Source organism: Pipistrellus kuhlii, unplaced genomic scaffold (assembly GCF_014108245.1).
Source record: "Pipistrellus kuhlii isolate mPipKuh1 unplaced genomic scaffold, mPipKuh1.p scaffold_m20_p_16, whole genome shotgun sequence".
Taxonomy (NCBI): domain Eukaryota; kingdom Metazoa; phylum Chordata; class Mammalia; order Chiroptera; family Vespertilionidae; genus Pipistrellus; species Pipistrellus kuhlii.
The window spans coordinates 28517834-28533043 of record NW_023425471.1 but is presented as its reverse complement, the minus strand read 5'-3'; the positions used below and the strand labels follow the sequence as shown (position 1 = coordinate 28533043).

Here is a 15210-nt window from a genome sequence, read left to right as displayed (position 1 = left end):
TCTAGCAAACCACATCCAGCAGCACATTAAAAGGGATATAAGAGCCGAAACTGGTTTGGCTCAGTGGATAGAGCGTCAGCCTGTGGACTGAAGGGTCCCGGGTTCAATTCTGGTCAAGGGCCATGTACCTTGGTTGCAGGCACATCCCCAGTTGGGGGTGTGCAAGAGGCAGCTGATCGATGTTTCTCTCCCATCCATGTTTCTAATTATCCCTCTCTCTTCCTCTCTGTACAAAATCAATAAAATATATATTTTTTAAAAAAGGGGGGGGGGATATAAGAGGGGTTTCAAAATGGCAGTGGAGTGAGTGGAAGCTACACTGACAGGCTCCTAGGACCAAACTGGAATTACAACTAAAATACAGAAATCCACTCTCCGAGCAGGCGGCGGCGGTGCAGGGGTGTTTAGTCATGGCCAAAATTAAGGCTCTGGACCTTCGCGGAAAGAAGAAGGAGGAGCTGCTCAAACAGCTGGATGACTTGAAAGTGGAGCTGTCCCAGCTGTGCGTAGCCAAAGTGACAGGCGGCGCAGCTTCCAAGCTTTCTAAGATCCGAGTTGTTTGCAAGTCTATCGCCTGTGTTCTTACCGTCATCAACCAGACTCAGAAAGAGAACCTCAGGAAATTCTACAAGGGCAAGAAGTACAAGCCCCTGGACCTGCGGCCCAAGAAAACCCGCGCCATGCGCCGCCGGCTCAACAAGCACGAGGAGAACCTCAAGACCAAGAAGCAGTAGCGGAAGGAGCGGCTGTACCCCTTCCGGAAGTACGCGATCAAGGCCTGAGCATCAGCGTCAATAAAGCACAATCTGGCTGTTGAAAAAATAAAAATAAAAATAAATAAAAAATAAAATAAAATACAGAAATCCCACCTTGAATAATCAACTGAAGACTCGCTGGAGAGAACCCTGATAACTGAGGATGGAAAGTAGAAACTGTATAGAGACTGGTAGGAGGGGCAGATATGCAAAAGAGCTGGCCAGGCCCTCACAGACAACAGCTGAAGTTCTGGAGAGATAGCTCAGCTGTGGGGGATTGCTACTGAGAACTCTGGGGTCTAAACCCCAAGCAGGGCTTCCCAGCGTAGAGCACCAGAACTGAGAAGGATACACACATAACATATTGCTATGAAAAGCAACAGGATTGCTGTCTACCAGGGAGAGATGGCTGGGAATGCAGGCACCCTTTTAATAGGACAATACACAGAGTTTCATGTGTAGCCCCAAACCCTCATGTAATTGTGTTTCCTGAACAGATAGACTATCCGCTAGTTCTGGGACCACACCAATCCTTTCAACCCAATTGATGGCATCCTTCTTAGTGAAATTTTTTTGCCTTCCCTCTTACAATTTCCCCCTCATCTCCCACCAGCTAGACTTCTCATTGTATGGTGAAGGGTGACCCTGGAATTCCATTGCTCTCTATCTCCCAACCACAAACACATATTCACAAGGCAATTCCTACCTGCCTTCCTCCCAGGATCACAATCTTAATGTTCCTGCTAAGTGGATAGTCCAGGATGTGATATTCTGGAATAAGCATCAATTAAAAGCTGGTAGAAAACTAGGACATAGCTGAGGTGGATATGCATCACATGGATTCCAAACAAAAGGGGCCAAGATCCAAAGATCTCTCAGAGATTTTGTTGCTGCCACTGCCACTTCTTTTGTCAAGTGTCTTTTTTGCTTTCATCTTCTGTATCCAATCCCTCTCCACTGCTTACAGCATCAGGGGATCAAGAATGTATTTAATGGTTTCCTCCTAAAAGAGAAACCCTCTTCTCTAATTGATGGCAAAGTTGCAAGGAATAAATTTTTATCAATGGAAAGCTGACTTCTCGAAGACTGAGTCACGTCAAAGTTAAGTTGGGCTGTTCCCAGGATCAGAGACAGGAGGGAAATCTGACATGGGTAACAAGAAATGAACTATTATTTGTGAAGAAGCCCAGTCTAGTTTCCTTGAAGATAAAATAACATGTGGAAAGAGAGACCCAGGTGACAGCCAATACTAATTACCAAGCATGATGAGGCCATCTGGGAACATCTAGTAATCACTAAAGTTGTTAGTAGTAATCAATCACTAAGAAGAAGAAGAAGAAGAAATGGAACCATCAATGCCCCATCTTCCTCACCCCATGTTTAACTACAGAATGTCTCAGTTAAAGGGTATTTAGGAAATAGAGTTTTTTTTACAGTTAAGGAAACTGAGGCTCAAAGACTTACTGTCTGTTGTTGGGCAGGATATTGAGGAATAGGCATGTGAGAAGTCAGGGTCAAAGTTGTGGTAAATTCTTGGTTTCTAGTTTTCCTATCCAATATGGTTCTCACTACTCCTGCCAGGCTCCACTTTTTTAAAGTAGAAAACTTGCAGAGTTGGAAAGGAATTAGGCTGGGTGGGTGCCAATTAGCAAAGAAAGAGACAAATGAGGAAACTAAGTGCCTTTTTAGGGTTACCTTTGAGTAAGTGGATAATCTTTAGAGGTATAGCATTCAGGTTTAATGTTGCCTCAATTTGTAAACAAAAATGTCATATGGAACATGCATTCTCTAGTTGACATAGTTCTTACTAGGCTATTTTTGTCTGCTGCTTAATTCAATTACTCCTCTGGCCCCTAGGAGATATTTGATTGGCCAACTATGGTTATTTGAACGCTAGACCAAATTCAGTATCTTTATCTCCAAATGGGAAATGGTAGGGAGAAGACATTGGAATCCCCATTCATGTATCTCAAGGCATCATTCTGTGACTGCCTTTCACAATGTTTAAAGACTATTCTTACCATCGCCAATATGGCTCAGTTGGTTGCACGTTGTCCCATGCACCGAAAGGTTGCTGATTTGATTCCCGGTCAGGGTACATGCCCAGGTTGCAGGCTCAATTCCCCATAAGGGGCATGCAGAAGGCAGCTGATCAATATTTCACTCTCACATCCATGCTTATCTCTCTTCCTCTCTTTTCCCCCCTCTCTAAAAATCAATTTTAAAATATTTTTTTAGAAAGGACTACCCTTAACTTTCAGTAAAAATTAATCTCATCTGTGTGTGAGTGTGTGTGTGTGTGTGTGTGTGTGTGTGTAGAGAGAGAGAGAGAGAGAGAGAGAAAGGAGAGAAAGAGAGGCTTGAGAGAATAGAGGAAAGAGAATGGAGAAGACAGAGACTGATTTGTGTATTAAATACTACACTCTCATGAACCTGTAGAAGCCTGCCTGGCCAGCGTGGCTCATTGTTTGAGAGCCGATCTATAGACAAGGAGGTCACGATTCCATTCCAGTCAAGGCACATGCCCAGGTTGTGAATTCGATCCCCAGTGTGGGGCGTGCAGGAGGCAGCCAATCAATGATTGTCTCTCATCATTGATGTTTCTATCTCTCTGCCTTTCCCTTTATCTCTGAAATCAATAAAAATATATTTTAAAAGAAAAAGAAAGAAGCCAGGCACGGAAAGATTACTACATAATACCACTTACCTGAAAAACTTAAAATAGTCAAACTCATAGAGAGTAGAATGGTGGTTGGCAGGGGCTGAGAAAAGGAGAAATGGGGAGGTCTTTGTCAAAGGGTACAAAGTTTCAGTTATGCAATATGAGTAAGTCCCAGATATCTATTGTGAAACATAGTGCCCATAGTTTAAAATACTGTACTGTATTTGCTAAGAGGATAGATTTTATGTTAGATGTTCTTGTCACACACACACACAAAAATAAATAAGAGGATGGGAGGAAAGGTTTGGAGGTGATAGCTATATTTATTGCATTGATTGTGCTGATGGCTTCATGGGTGTACATTTATCTCCAAACTCATACAGCTTTCTTTTTTTCCCCTCAAAGTTGTTTCATTTAGATTCCAAACAAACCAAAGCCGAGAGAAGAAGTGATGACAAGTAAATCTGTCCACTCATGAGCTGGGAACCCCAAGTCTCTGGCTCCAGCCAGTGGGGCAGTAGACAGGGCTGGAGTCCGGGCCCCTTAGGCCACCTTTGCCCCGAGGCCCACCAGGTGCCCAGCACTAATGGGGCCCGTCCTCTATGAAGCAGAGGCAAACCCAGAACAAACATGGGGAAAGGAAAGCGAGACCAAGGAGACAAGGCAAGAGCAGAGCTACCTCCCTAAGGTAGTCTCGGCGTCAGGAGGTGCCAAGAGCCCACAGAGTCTGGGCCTGGTGAGGTAAAATCTGTTCGTTTATTCTGCGTGGGACATGGTGTCAGGATTCCTCGTTGCCAGAGTCATCCACATCATCCCCAAAGCAGCTGTCCGCTTCGGCCTCGGCATCCTCGTAATAGTCATCGTAGAAGAGGTCCGAGCCCTCGTCGGGCGCCGGGGCCTTGGTCTTCACGCAGTACTCAGCCAGTGTGGTGGGCACCTTTACACCATCCCGCTCCGCGTCTACCTTGGTCTCCAAGACCTGCGGACCATGTCTGTGTACTCCCGGTCTTTGCCTTTGCTCTCTTTCCACTTCCTATACTTCACAGAGTTGTCCACGTTAGCCGGGGAAAAGATGTTAGGTTCGTTGAAGAGGGAGATGACGCTCAGGAGGATGGTCCTGACATTTTGGGTGGAGTTCCACCGCTCCGAGGGCAGCTCACCGCTGTGGGGGTCATCGACTGAGGGGTGGAGAATGGAGATGCACACGTCCCCTGTCTCATAGATGTTGGGGTGCCACATCTTGGTCAGGAACCGAAAGGCTGGTGGGGTGTAAGGGTAGTGGATGGAAAACTTGAGGCGTGCCTTAAAGTAGCCGCTCTCGTAGTAGGTATTGGGGGAAGGGGGGCGCGCGCAAATAGCCACCTACCAGTTGTATAGGTCGCCCTCTTCCATCAGGGTCACCCGGAAGCTTTCCACCAGCTCCTCCTGTAGCCCCTTGAGCTCGAGCAACAGCGCCTTCTGTGAGCTGGGTACCAGCGGCGGGGCCCTGGCTCAGCGGCGGAGGAGCCCGGGAGCGGGGGCGCGATGGGTGGCCGGGCCGCCGCTGGGCTCGGGCCGGGCCCGGGCCGGGCCGTTCGCCAGTCCGGGGAGGGGGGCCGGGCGCCGCAGGGACCACCGCCGCCTTCCTCCTCGCAGCCGCAGCGGCAGCCGCAGCCGCAGCCGCAGCCGCAGCCGCCCGGAACTCCCGAGCACTCCACTCGCTCTGGCCTGTTTGTTTGTTTTAATCATACCTACCTCAATAAAAATGGTTTTTAAAAGTTGGTGAATAAAGGTGGGAGGGGAACTGCCTTATTTCCTTCCTGAGTTTCTTGTTGTGGTAATGGTGGCAATCAAAGGACACACCTATAACCTGAATCACAGAGTTTAACACAATAACAAACTAATTATGTGGTACTTTAGTTTGGCATTTTGCATTTTTTTCCATATGTAAATCATCTCACTTATCTAAATGACTGTTTAGGGGGAAGCAAGGAGGAGGAAACATTCAGAGAGGTATTTGTTCAAGGTCACACATAAGTGAGTATCCAACAGGTTCCCAACCCTCCTCCTGACATCCAGTCCTAGACTCTCTTCTACACTAAGCTGATATTCTTCTGAAAGTATTTCATTTCTGAGTATGCCTTGTCTTTGCATTGAGTCTATGATTTTTTTTTAATGATTTCAGAAATGAAGGAAGATAGAGAATCATTTATTGGCTGCCTCCTGCAAAACCCTTACTGGAAATGGAGCCCGAAACCCAGGATGTGCCCTGATCAAGAATCAAACTGTGACTTCCTGGTTTATAGGTTGATGCTCATCCACTGAGCTGCACTGGCTGGGCAAGAATCATGTATTACTCATCTTTATATCCTTTAAAGCAGGAACCACAGAGTCTTGGATGAGGTATTCAATAATTGTTTGTGGTTGATTGGGTAGCCAAAACATCCACTCTGTCCTGTTCCCAATACTGGACACCATTTCTTTGTAACTTCTAGGTGTCTGTATTTAACCTTTCATTTTAGTATGAATATATGTTTTCAGGGCACTGTGCTAGGCTATGATTTGGAAATTAAAGCTGTAAGCAAGACTGTGTCTATACTCAGAAAGCTAAGATTTTCTTAGAGTTACATAAAGACAGGAGGAATAGAAGGGAAGGGGGAAGGCCCTGAGATCCTGTCCTCTCTCTTTTATGCCAGGTATCAGGTTGGACCCATTTCTGCGAGTTACTATGATAGCAGAAAAAGTTTTAAATTTCTATTAAAATTATTGTCCTTCTATAAATAAGCATTTTAAAGATTTGGGCTTTGCCTTTCCACAGGGATAGAAGTGGAGGTTCAGAGACATAATTTGATGAACAAGAATAGATCCAGAGACAAATGGTAGTGGAGAGGGGTGGGGGTAGGGAACAACCAAAAGACTTGTATGCATGCATTATCAATGGACACAGACACGGGGGCGGTGGGGGCTTGCCTGGGGTGGGAATGGCTGGGGGAGGGAGCCAATTGGGGGGAAAAGGAGACATATGTAAAACTTTAGACAATAAATAAATTTAAAAATAAATATAATTTTAAAAAAAATTTAAATTCAGAATGGGAAAATCCACAGAAACAGAAAGAATACTAATTACTGCTTAGGGCTGGTGGGGGTGGGGATGGGGGACAGAGGGTAAAGAAACAAAAGTGGGAAGACATGGTCTCCAGTCAGTGGTATAACGTCCTAAGGACAGCTTAGCCAGATTTACTATAGAAATTTGTCTAGCCAAAACGGGTTTGGCTCAGTGGATAGAGTGTCGGCTTGGGGACTGAAAGGTCCCGGGTTCGATTCCGGTCAAAGGCATGTACCATGGTTGCGGGCGGGCATATCCCCAGTAGGGGGTGTGCAAGAGGCAGCTGATCGATGACTCTCATCAATGTTTCTAACTATCTCTCTCCCTTCTTCTCTGTACAAAATCAATAAAATATATTTTTTAAAAAATAAATTAATTTTAAAAAAAAAGAAATTTGTCTAAGTAAGAGGAAAATTTGACCCTGTTGTGGTTCTTCTATCTAAAATATTATAGCTACCTAGAGGACCGACCAATGTGGTTCAGCTGTTGAATGACAATCTAGGAAGTAGCTGGTTCAATTCCCAGTCAGGGCACATATCAGGTTGCTGGCCCAATCCCCAGTGTGGGGTGTGCAGGAGGCAGCCAATTGATGACTCATTGATGTTTCTATCTCTCTCTCTCTCTCTCTCTCTCTCTCTCTTTCCCTCTGAAATAAAAAAAACATATTTTTTAAATTAGATTTTTAAGTTCCTTTTGATCTAGATGGAAAGAAAAGAATAAAAAGCAGGTTTCAGCCCTAGCCGATTTTGCTCAAAGGATAGAGCATAGATCCACAGACTAAGTGGTCCCAGGTTCACACAAATGGGGGGATGAAGGCATAAGTGGGGGGGGGCTGTAATTGGGGGATGAGGACACATATATAATAGCTTAATCAATAAAGAAATTTTAAAAAATAGTTTTATGAGAAAAAAAAATAAAGGGTCCAAGTTCAGTTTTGGTCAAGGGTACGTACATTTGTTGCAGTCTTGATCCCCAGGACATGTGTCTCTCTCACTTCAATGTTTCTCCCACTCTGCCTCTCCTCCTCCCTTCCACTCTCTCTAAAAAGAGAAAATCAATGGAAAAACATCCTTGGGTGAGGAATAACAATAAAAAAGCAGGTTCCATATAAAGCAGTTATATTCCAAGGGTAAAATGGGTGGTACTGATAGTCAACAGTATAGTTCAGAAAAAGGGAAAGATTGCTGTGTAATAAGATTTCAGGACTAAGTTCTTGAATGATGGGTAAAATTTAAAGTCATGAAGAAAAGGGGTGCAAGCAGAGTCCAGGCAAAAGTATAGATACACAGAATGGGTAAGATGGGATATTAACTAGTTTTAGGTGAAGTAGAGAAAGAGTAGTAAGAGATAAGTAAGAGTAGTAAGTACAAGGATGGTTTGACTTCTAGGCCAAAGAGCTTGGACTTTATTCAGAAAGCAATGGCAGCTGTTTGGTATTTACAGCCTCAATTTCACTGTCGTTTCTATATTTTCCAGCTCCTACTGGACTCTAAGCTACTTTAAAGCAAGACTGGTATCCTTCATTTTTATAACTCCAGAGTGCTAAAAGTATAAATGAAATATGAAGGAGGAGTTGGCAGCAGGTTTACAAACTGAATTCCTTATTTTGCTTGTGGCCATATGTTAAATTAGCTATGTGAAACAGAAAAGGTCCCACTAGCCACTTGAAAATTCAGTGTAAGTGAAAAACAACTGAAAACATGAGTTGAACTTGATAGACAGACAGACAGATGGAGAGACAGAAATGGAGAACGTTTCCTTGTTTTTGTATGCAATCAAGGTCTTTTCAGGGAATGACAAGTGTCCTTGAGATATTCAAGTTCTTCTCTCAAGGCCCTATCTAAAAGTGATGACAGATCTTCTGACTTGAGCATTAGTGAACTGTTATACGAAGTCTCTTGTAGATTAAAGAATGTTCCTGCAAGCTGTAAATAGAGCCACTTTATTTTTAAAAATACATTTGTATTGACTTTTTACAGAGAGGAAGGGAGAAGGATAGAGAGTTAGAAACATCAATGAAAGAGAAACATCAATCAGCTTCCTCCTGCACACCCCCTACTGGGGATCGAGCCTTCAACCAAGGTACATGCCCTCAATCAGAATCGAACCTGGAACCTTTCAGTCCACGGCCTGACTTTTTGTCCACTGAGCCAAACCAGTCAGGGCAACAGAGCCACTTTGAAATAAAGTTGAAGCTGCCCTTCCACAGGAATTGCCCTGTATGATCTTACTTGTCAAAACTTTGGAATGCAGCACGCTTTCCCTCCAGGGAGCACGCCCATGGTTGGTGCTATTCCTTTCCAGTCTCCTTCCTCAACAGGTACATATCCCTCAACCTCTAAGGGACTCCATGAAACGTGCAACCAAGAGGGCAAAGGGCAGTGGCAGCTTCTCCCAGGCTAACACCCTGAGCCTGTCTCCAAGTCCCCAATTTCTCTGACTTGGTGAGCCAAAGCAGCCCAGCTTAGACTTTTCTGGTTTTTTTGTTTTGTTTTGTTTTTTCTATGCCCCCTTCTTTTTTTTCACTGTCCTAAGTATATTTTTGCTGCCTTCATGGAACCAATACCCTTTGGTTCACTGCTGGGTAGCCCTTCCCTTTGTATAAACTCAACACCTTGCCCCTTTTCTTTAAATAAATTCAATTTTTCTTTATTGTCAGAGATGATTATTTAGCCCGCCCATGCACTACTGACGTTAACCTTTCAGAAATGTTTTAAACTGTCTTTAAAGCTATATAGACTAAACACATTTTACCCTTACTGAAAAACAGAGACTTACAGAAGTGAAAAAGGTTTTAAAAGTGACTAATCCAGGGAGAGGCAAGTAGAGAAAATCCAGGACATTTCCAAAGAAGAACCCCCTAACCAAAAGACTTCCTATAGCATGTCTGTTCCCAGGAAAGATCATGGATGGGTAGGCATAAAGATTTCATGGAAAGAAGTTCCAGGTGGTTGTTTTCTGTTCCCTCTCATGTAAAATATCCACAGACAAATATAATCTTTAAAAAAACAAAAACTTTGGGATGCTAAAACAGGGCAAAGTAACCTTTGGACTTAGCCTAAGCACCCTGTGCCTTACAAAAGAATGTTTTGCAAGGACAATAAGAAAGTAGCTATTATGCCAAAACCGGTTTGGCTCAATGGATAGAGCGTCGGCTTGGGGACTGAAAGGTCCCGGGTTCAATTCTGGTCAAGGGCATGTACCTTGGTTGCGGGCATATCCCCATTAGGGGGTGTGCAAGAGGCAGCTGATCGATGACTCTCTCTCATCGATGTTTCTAACTCTCTATCTCTCTCCCTTCCTCTCTGTACAAAATCAATAAAATATATTAAAAAAAAAAAAGAAAGTAGCTATTATGACTACTGGAATAAAATTAAAAACATTGTTTAGAAATAATATCATTATGTTTTGTTATTTACACCAATAGAAATGCCTTCCTTTTATTGATGTTATTCCCCTTCCCTTTCTCATAAACACCCATTGCCTTTTACTCTTAACTGGGCTTCTGCCTGAATCAATGCATCAGAATAGCTATACTTACTAATCCCAAGAAATGTCTGTTGCCTCTCACTTTGAAAGGCCCTTTTATTTTTAGGTTGACGAATCTCTGAAATTATATTTTTTATTTACAAATGCTTAATGCTTGATTCAAAAATAATATTTGTATGAAAGCATCTACTGTCATCTCTGCCTTCCTCTCCTTTAACTCTCCACCCTCTTTTCCAAGGTCCCTGATGCTACTGGCAGTTGAACCATTAAGAAGAAAAATAAAATGAATTTGCAGAAAATCTGTGGGAGGAAGGAGCATAACTATGATAAATAGGAACAACTTAGGAGACATGTAGAGGGTAGAATTAAGCCCCTCAAATAAGTCTTGCCTGACCACATGGTGGTCCATTATCCCCAAATAATATTTTCTTTTAATTTGTTATTTTTAAAATATATTTTTATTGATTTCAGAGAAGAAGGGAGAGGAAAAGAGAGAGAGAAACATCAATGATGAGAGAGAATCATTGATGAGTGCCTCCTGCATGCTCCACACTGAGCACTAAGCCTGCAACTGCGGCATGTGCCCTGACTAGAAATCAAACCATGACCACCTAGTTCATAGGTTGATGTTCAACCACTGAGTCACACTGGCTGGTCTGCTATTTATTGATTGAACGGAGATAGATTTATTGTTCCACTTATTTACGCATTCATTGGTTGCTTCTTCTTTTTTTTAATATGTTTTATTGATTTTTTACAGAGAGGAAGGGAGAGAGATAGAGAGCTAGAAACGTCGATGAGAGAGAAACATCGACCAGCTGCCTCTTGCACACCTCCTATCGGGGATGTGCCTGCAACCAATGTACATGCTCTTGACCGGAATCAAACCTGGGACCTTTCAGTCTGCAGACCGACGCTCTACCACTGAGCCAAACCGGTTTCGGCCATTGGTTGCTTCTTGTATGTGACCTGACTGGGGATTAAACCCACAGCTGTAGCATATTGGAAAAACACTCTAACCAACTGAGCTCCCTGGCCAGGGCTGCCCCCAAATAATCTTTTCTAAATTATTCTCATTAATTTGTCATACTGCCTGAAAATAAACTATATGGGAACACATTTAGATTAATTAGCACCTCTTTTCTATGTATACAATCACCTCTAGGAAAGCTGGAAAAGCTATCAGACCTTGACTTACTAGTGTTGATGTGCAAAATGAAGGCCAATTGCCTACAGGCTAATAATCACCTTACTTTTCCCTATGATACATGATTATTAGGATTTCTGGGGCTGGTAGTTTGGGTTCTGGTAAAGAGGGCAGACCATTCTGTGAAGCCTAGCAGGGTATAGTAATATGGTGGGCAGAATTCCAAGATGGCCTCTAACATTCCTGGATCTCTGTTGTACATATACCTTCTTCCATTATTCAGTCTAGCTACTGAAATGTGGATTGCACAGATAAAATTAAGTTCCTAAAAATACTTGACCATAAAATAGAGAGATTATCTGGATGGACCTCATCTAATCAATGAACTCTTTAAAAATAGAAAGTTTTCTTCAACTAATGGCCAAACCTGTGATCAGAGGTTTGAAGTACTAGTGGGATTGATGGAGAGAAGTTTTTTTGTTGTTGGTTTAAAAATGGAGAAGTGGAAAGGAACATGAGCAGTCTCTTGGAGCTGAGAGTGGTTGACAGCTTTCAAGAAAATGGGGACCTCAGTCCTACATATGTAAGGCATTTAATTTTGTCAACAACCTGAGTGAGCCTAGAAGACCCTGAAGCTCCAATGAGAACTGCAGTTCTGGGCAGTGCTTTCATTTTAACCTTGTAAGACCTGAGCAGAGGATCCAACCTAACCTGTACCAGACTCCTGGCCCATGGGAACTGTGAGCTAACAAATTGCTGTTATTTTAAGCCACTAAGTTTGTGTTATTTTGTTATATAACAATAGAAACTAGTAGATATGTGATCTCTTAGGATAAGCATGAGGGTTTTGGCAATCAAGAGTCTGGAGAGAGGGGTTCTATAACCAAGAGGCTACAAAAAACAAACTTATTTGAATATTTTGCTGGTGGACTGGTTTTCTGCTCAAGAAATAGAAGATAACTACCTTCCTTTCTTCCTTTCCATCCCATGAACAATAGAACCTTCTTTCTAATACCCAAAGCTGTGATTGTTACATTGTAATTAACTAGTTATTAATATTAATAATAGGAAAGAAACAGATGGAAGGTTAGGTATTACAAGCATGACCATCTGGGCAGCTATACCAGGAAGCTACTGTTATAAATGCTTAGAAACTTTCTTATAGTCTTTATTGTCTCTCTGCTTCCTTAGCCCTACCCATTAGTTTAAATCAGTTAATCTCTAAAACTTCAGCTATTTTAGAATCCAGGCATTTATAGTCTTAGAATATTAGGACCATCCTTAAACTATTCTACCCAGAGATTCTCCAGTCTAAGACCAAGTTAGGATGTTCTTTTTAATCTAGGCCAAATCCTCTATACCACAAAAGAAGCCAAATATATATATTTTTTCCGCCTAACTTTTCTTTTAATTTTAGAAACAAATATAATTGTTTTTAAAACATTACGTAATAAGTTAGAAGCTAGAAAACCCCATACCCAATGAAGCGGCTTAGAATATGGAAAGCAAAATTTGATGAGCTCCATTGTACCCGGCCAGGTTGAGGTGCAAGATCACACACTCATCGCCAGAGCAAATATATTTTTGTGTGGATACCAAGGAAAGCAATTCTCATTTGTTCATTTGTTTGTTTTATATAGAAGAGTATAAAGTTGAGGAGAGTTAACTTGGGTTTGAGTTTTAAAACTTCAGATTCGAAGATATGCTTAAAGTCTAAATTCAAAGTGTGAAGGTGATCTAAAAAAGAAACTTGATATTTCAGTAAGGTTTTTATAAATTTAGAATTTTGCTTTTCACTCTTCAATCAAAGCTTTCAAAACTAATTCAGATTGTATATCATATTTGATACAAAGAAAATCACTGAGGTATTGCAAAAACAAATAGCCATTCTTGATACAGAAAGCAAAAGATAACTTAAAATTTTTATTAAAGAGGCTCTTTCTAAACATTTTTATAAAATAAATGCAAATAAATTAGAAACATATTTTGGATTTCCCTGAAATTTCCCAGTAACAGAGAGCTTCAGTTCACATTTAAATAGACTGAGGCTTTTAAATTAGAAGTGATCAATAATGCCATTTATTGTCCTACTTGGCTAAAGCAAGAGGCTAGCAAAGAACTCATGAAAAACTCTAGTATATCTCCATAGAATATGTAGTTAACATTTGGCTAATGACCTCCTCACTCATGCCTCCATCATTCTTTTTAAGTATTTATTTCACTTTTTAAAAAATATATATATATTATTGATTTTACCCAGAGAGGAATTGAGAGGGATAGAGAGTTAGAAATGTTAATGAGAGAGAAACATCGACCAGCTGCCTCCTGCACAGCCCCCACTGGGCATGTGCCCACAACCAAGGTACATGCCCTTGACCGGAATTGAACCCCAGACCTTTCAATCCCCAAGCCGACACTCTATCCACTGAGCCAAACCAGTTTCGGCTATTTATTTCACTTTTAGAAATATTCAGGAGAGCAGATTTTGAAGGATGAGATAAAGGATAAAAAATGTAGTGTTAGGACTATAGGGCAATATAATCCTTAATGGCGATTTGCAAGCTTTCTACCACAGGAGAACATTAGACCAGGACAAACTCACTGGACACCAGGACTTAGACCATTCAATGAATGAAAACTGGCCTCAAGGCACCTGATTGCATGCCTGCATTCCATCTGCATTCCAAGCTAATCAGCTCAGCCCCAATCCACTAACAAGTTTTCTGCCAATGACTGCTTATAAGGATGAAACTACAGCTCCTGGGGCTGCCATCATCAACCCAATGTCCCCTTGGCTCAGTGCTGTACAGCCCTTTCCTTTGGATATCCCATCCCACATCATCTTCCTTAAAATAAACTCAATTTTCTTAAATTACCCTGTGAGATGGCTATTTAGCCTACCTGCGCATCGCCATGCTAATCCACCATGTTCACCTTTCATTTTGGTAGCCCATACAGGGATATCCAGAAGGAAAGTCCCCTTTTTTCCCTTCCCCTCACAGCCCTACCTCTAACTCCAAGAGACTTTTAATCTTGGGGTCCAACACCAACTAAGGCCTTTAGGACTCCCAAGTGATGGCAGGAGTGCCAGATCGTCTAACCTGATTTCCACTCATGGGTGAGTCACTTCATTTTTGGGAAGAGGGCACTAGGGACTGAGACTCTCAGCTCCCCATGGAGCCACCACTTGTGGGCATAGGTCATCCATTTAAAATTCTCTAGGGAGGCTGCAGCTAGAGGAGTCCTGTTACAGAATAAACTATTATAGGTTTCAAATGGGCAAGAGGGTTCTAGGCAGCCTGTGGTCGCAAGCAAACATCCAAGCAATGCAGGCACACTATGAAAAAACACACACTAGCTCAAACCCTAGCCCAAAATAACCTTGAGGATTTTCTTTTGGGGACATTGTCAATTCCTGTGTTTCAGGGGGCAGATAGCTCATTTGCAGACTGGTTGTATCACATTAGGCACAAGGCACAAGGAAGTCCAGCGCTGGATCGGATCAGCAGTTTACTAGGGTATAAATAGTGGGGACGCCCCTCTTTATCCCTAGCCACTGAGAGGACACTGAGTCCCAAACTGGGTCTTCTCTAGTCACTGAGGGGTGCCTCCTAGAATAAGCCTCAGCACAAGGAAAGGGAGCCCAACCAGGCTAGTAATCTAGTCATCCCATTGGATTCTCTCTTCCTAGGAGACTCTCCCTCCTGCAAATACCCTTATTGCAGTCATAGCATGGGCAATTCAATCTGGACACCGCCCAATGACTCACCTCTGGCCTGCCTTTTTTGGGGGAGGGGAAAATAAAACTTATTGAGCAGGGAACAAAACTATAACCATTTAAGTTCATCATTGTTTTCCTCTTTGTGCATTTGCAAATACAATATTTTAAGTCTTTGAAAAAATTCATAACAAGGACTCTGACTTACTTTAAATTACAGTTTTCTAAGCAGATCATCTCTTTTTTTAAAAAAATACATTTTTATTGATTTCAGAGAGGAAGAAAGAGGGAGAGAGAGCAGCATGCATGATAAGAGAAAATCATGAATTGGCTGCCTCCTTGCAAGTTCCCCAC

The 15210-nt window shown here is 42.3% G+C and overlaps 1 protein-coding gene and 1 pseudogene across 1 annotated transcript; one reads left to right on the top strand and one right to left on the bottom strand.

The window, feature by feature from the left end:
• Positions 1-373: 373 nt before the first annotated feature.
• On the top strand, positions 374-813 carry LOC118719763 (60S ribosomal protein L35-like). Its single transcript, XM_036439509.2, has one exon. The coding sequence runs from the start codon at positions 411-413 to the stop codon at positions 732-734; it is 324 nt and encodes a 107-aa protein (XP_036295402.1). The 5' UTR covers positions 374-410; the 3' UTR covers positions 735-813.
• Positions 814-3818: 3005 nt separating this feature from the next.
• LOC118720232 lies at positions 3819-14053 on the bottom strand (annotated as a pseudogene).
• Between the last annotated feature and the right edge of the window lie 1157 nt (positions 14054-15210).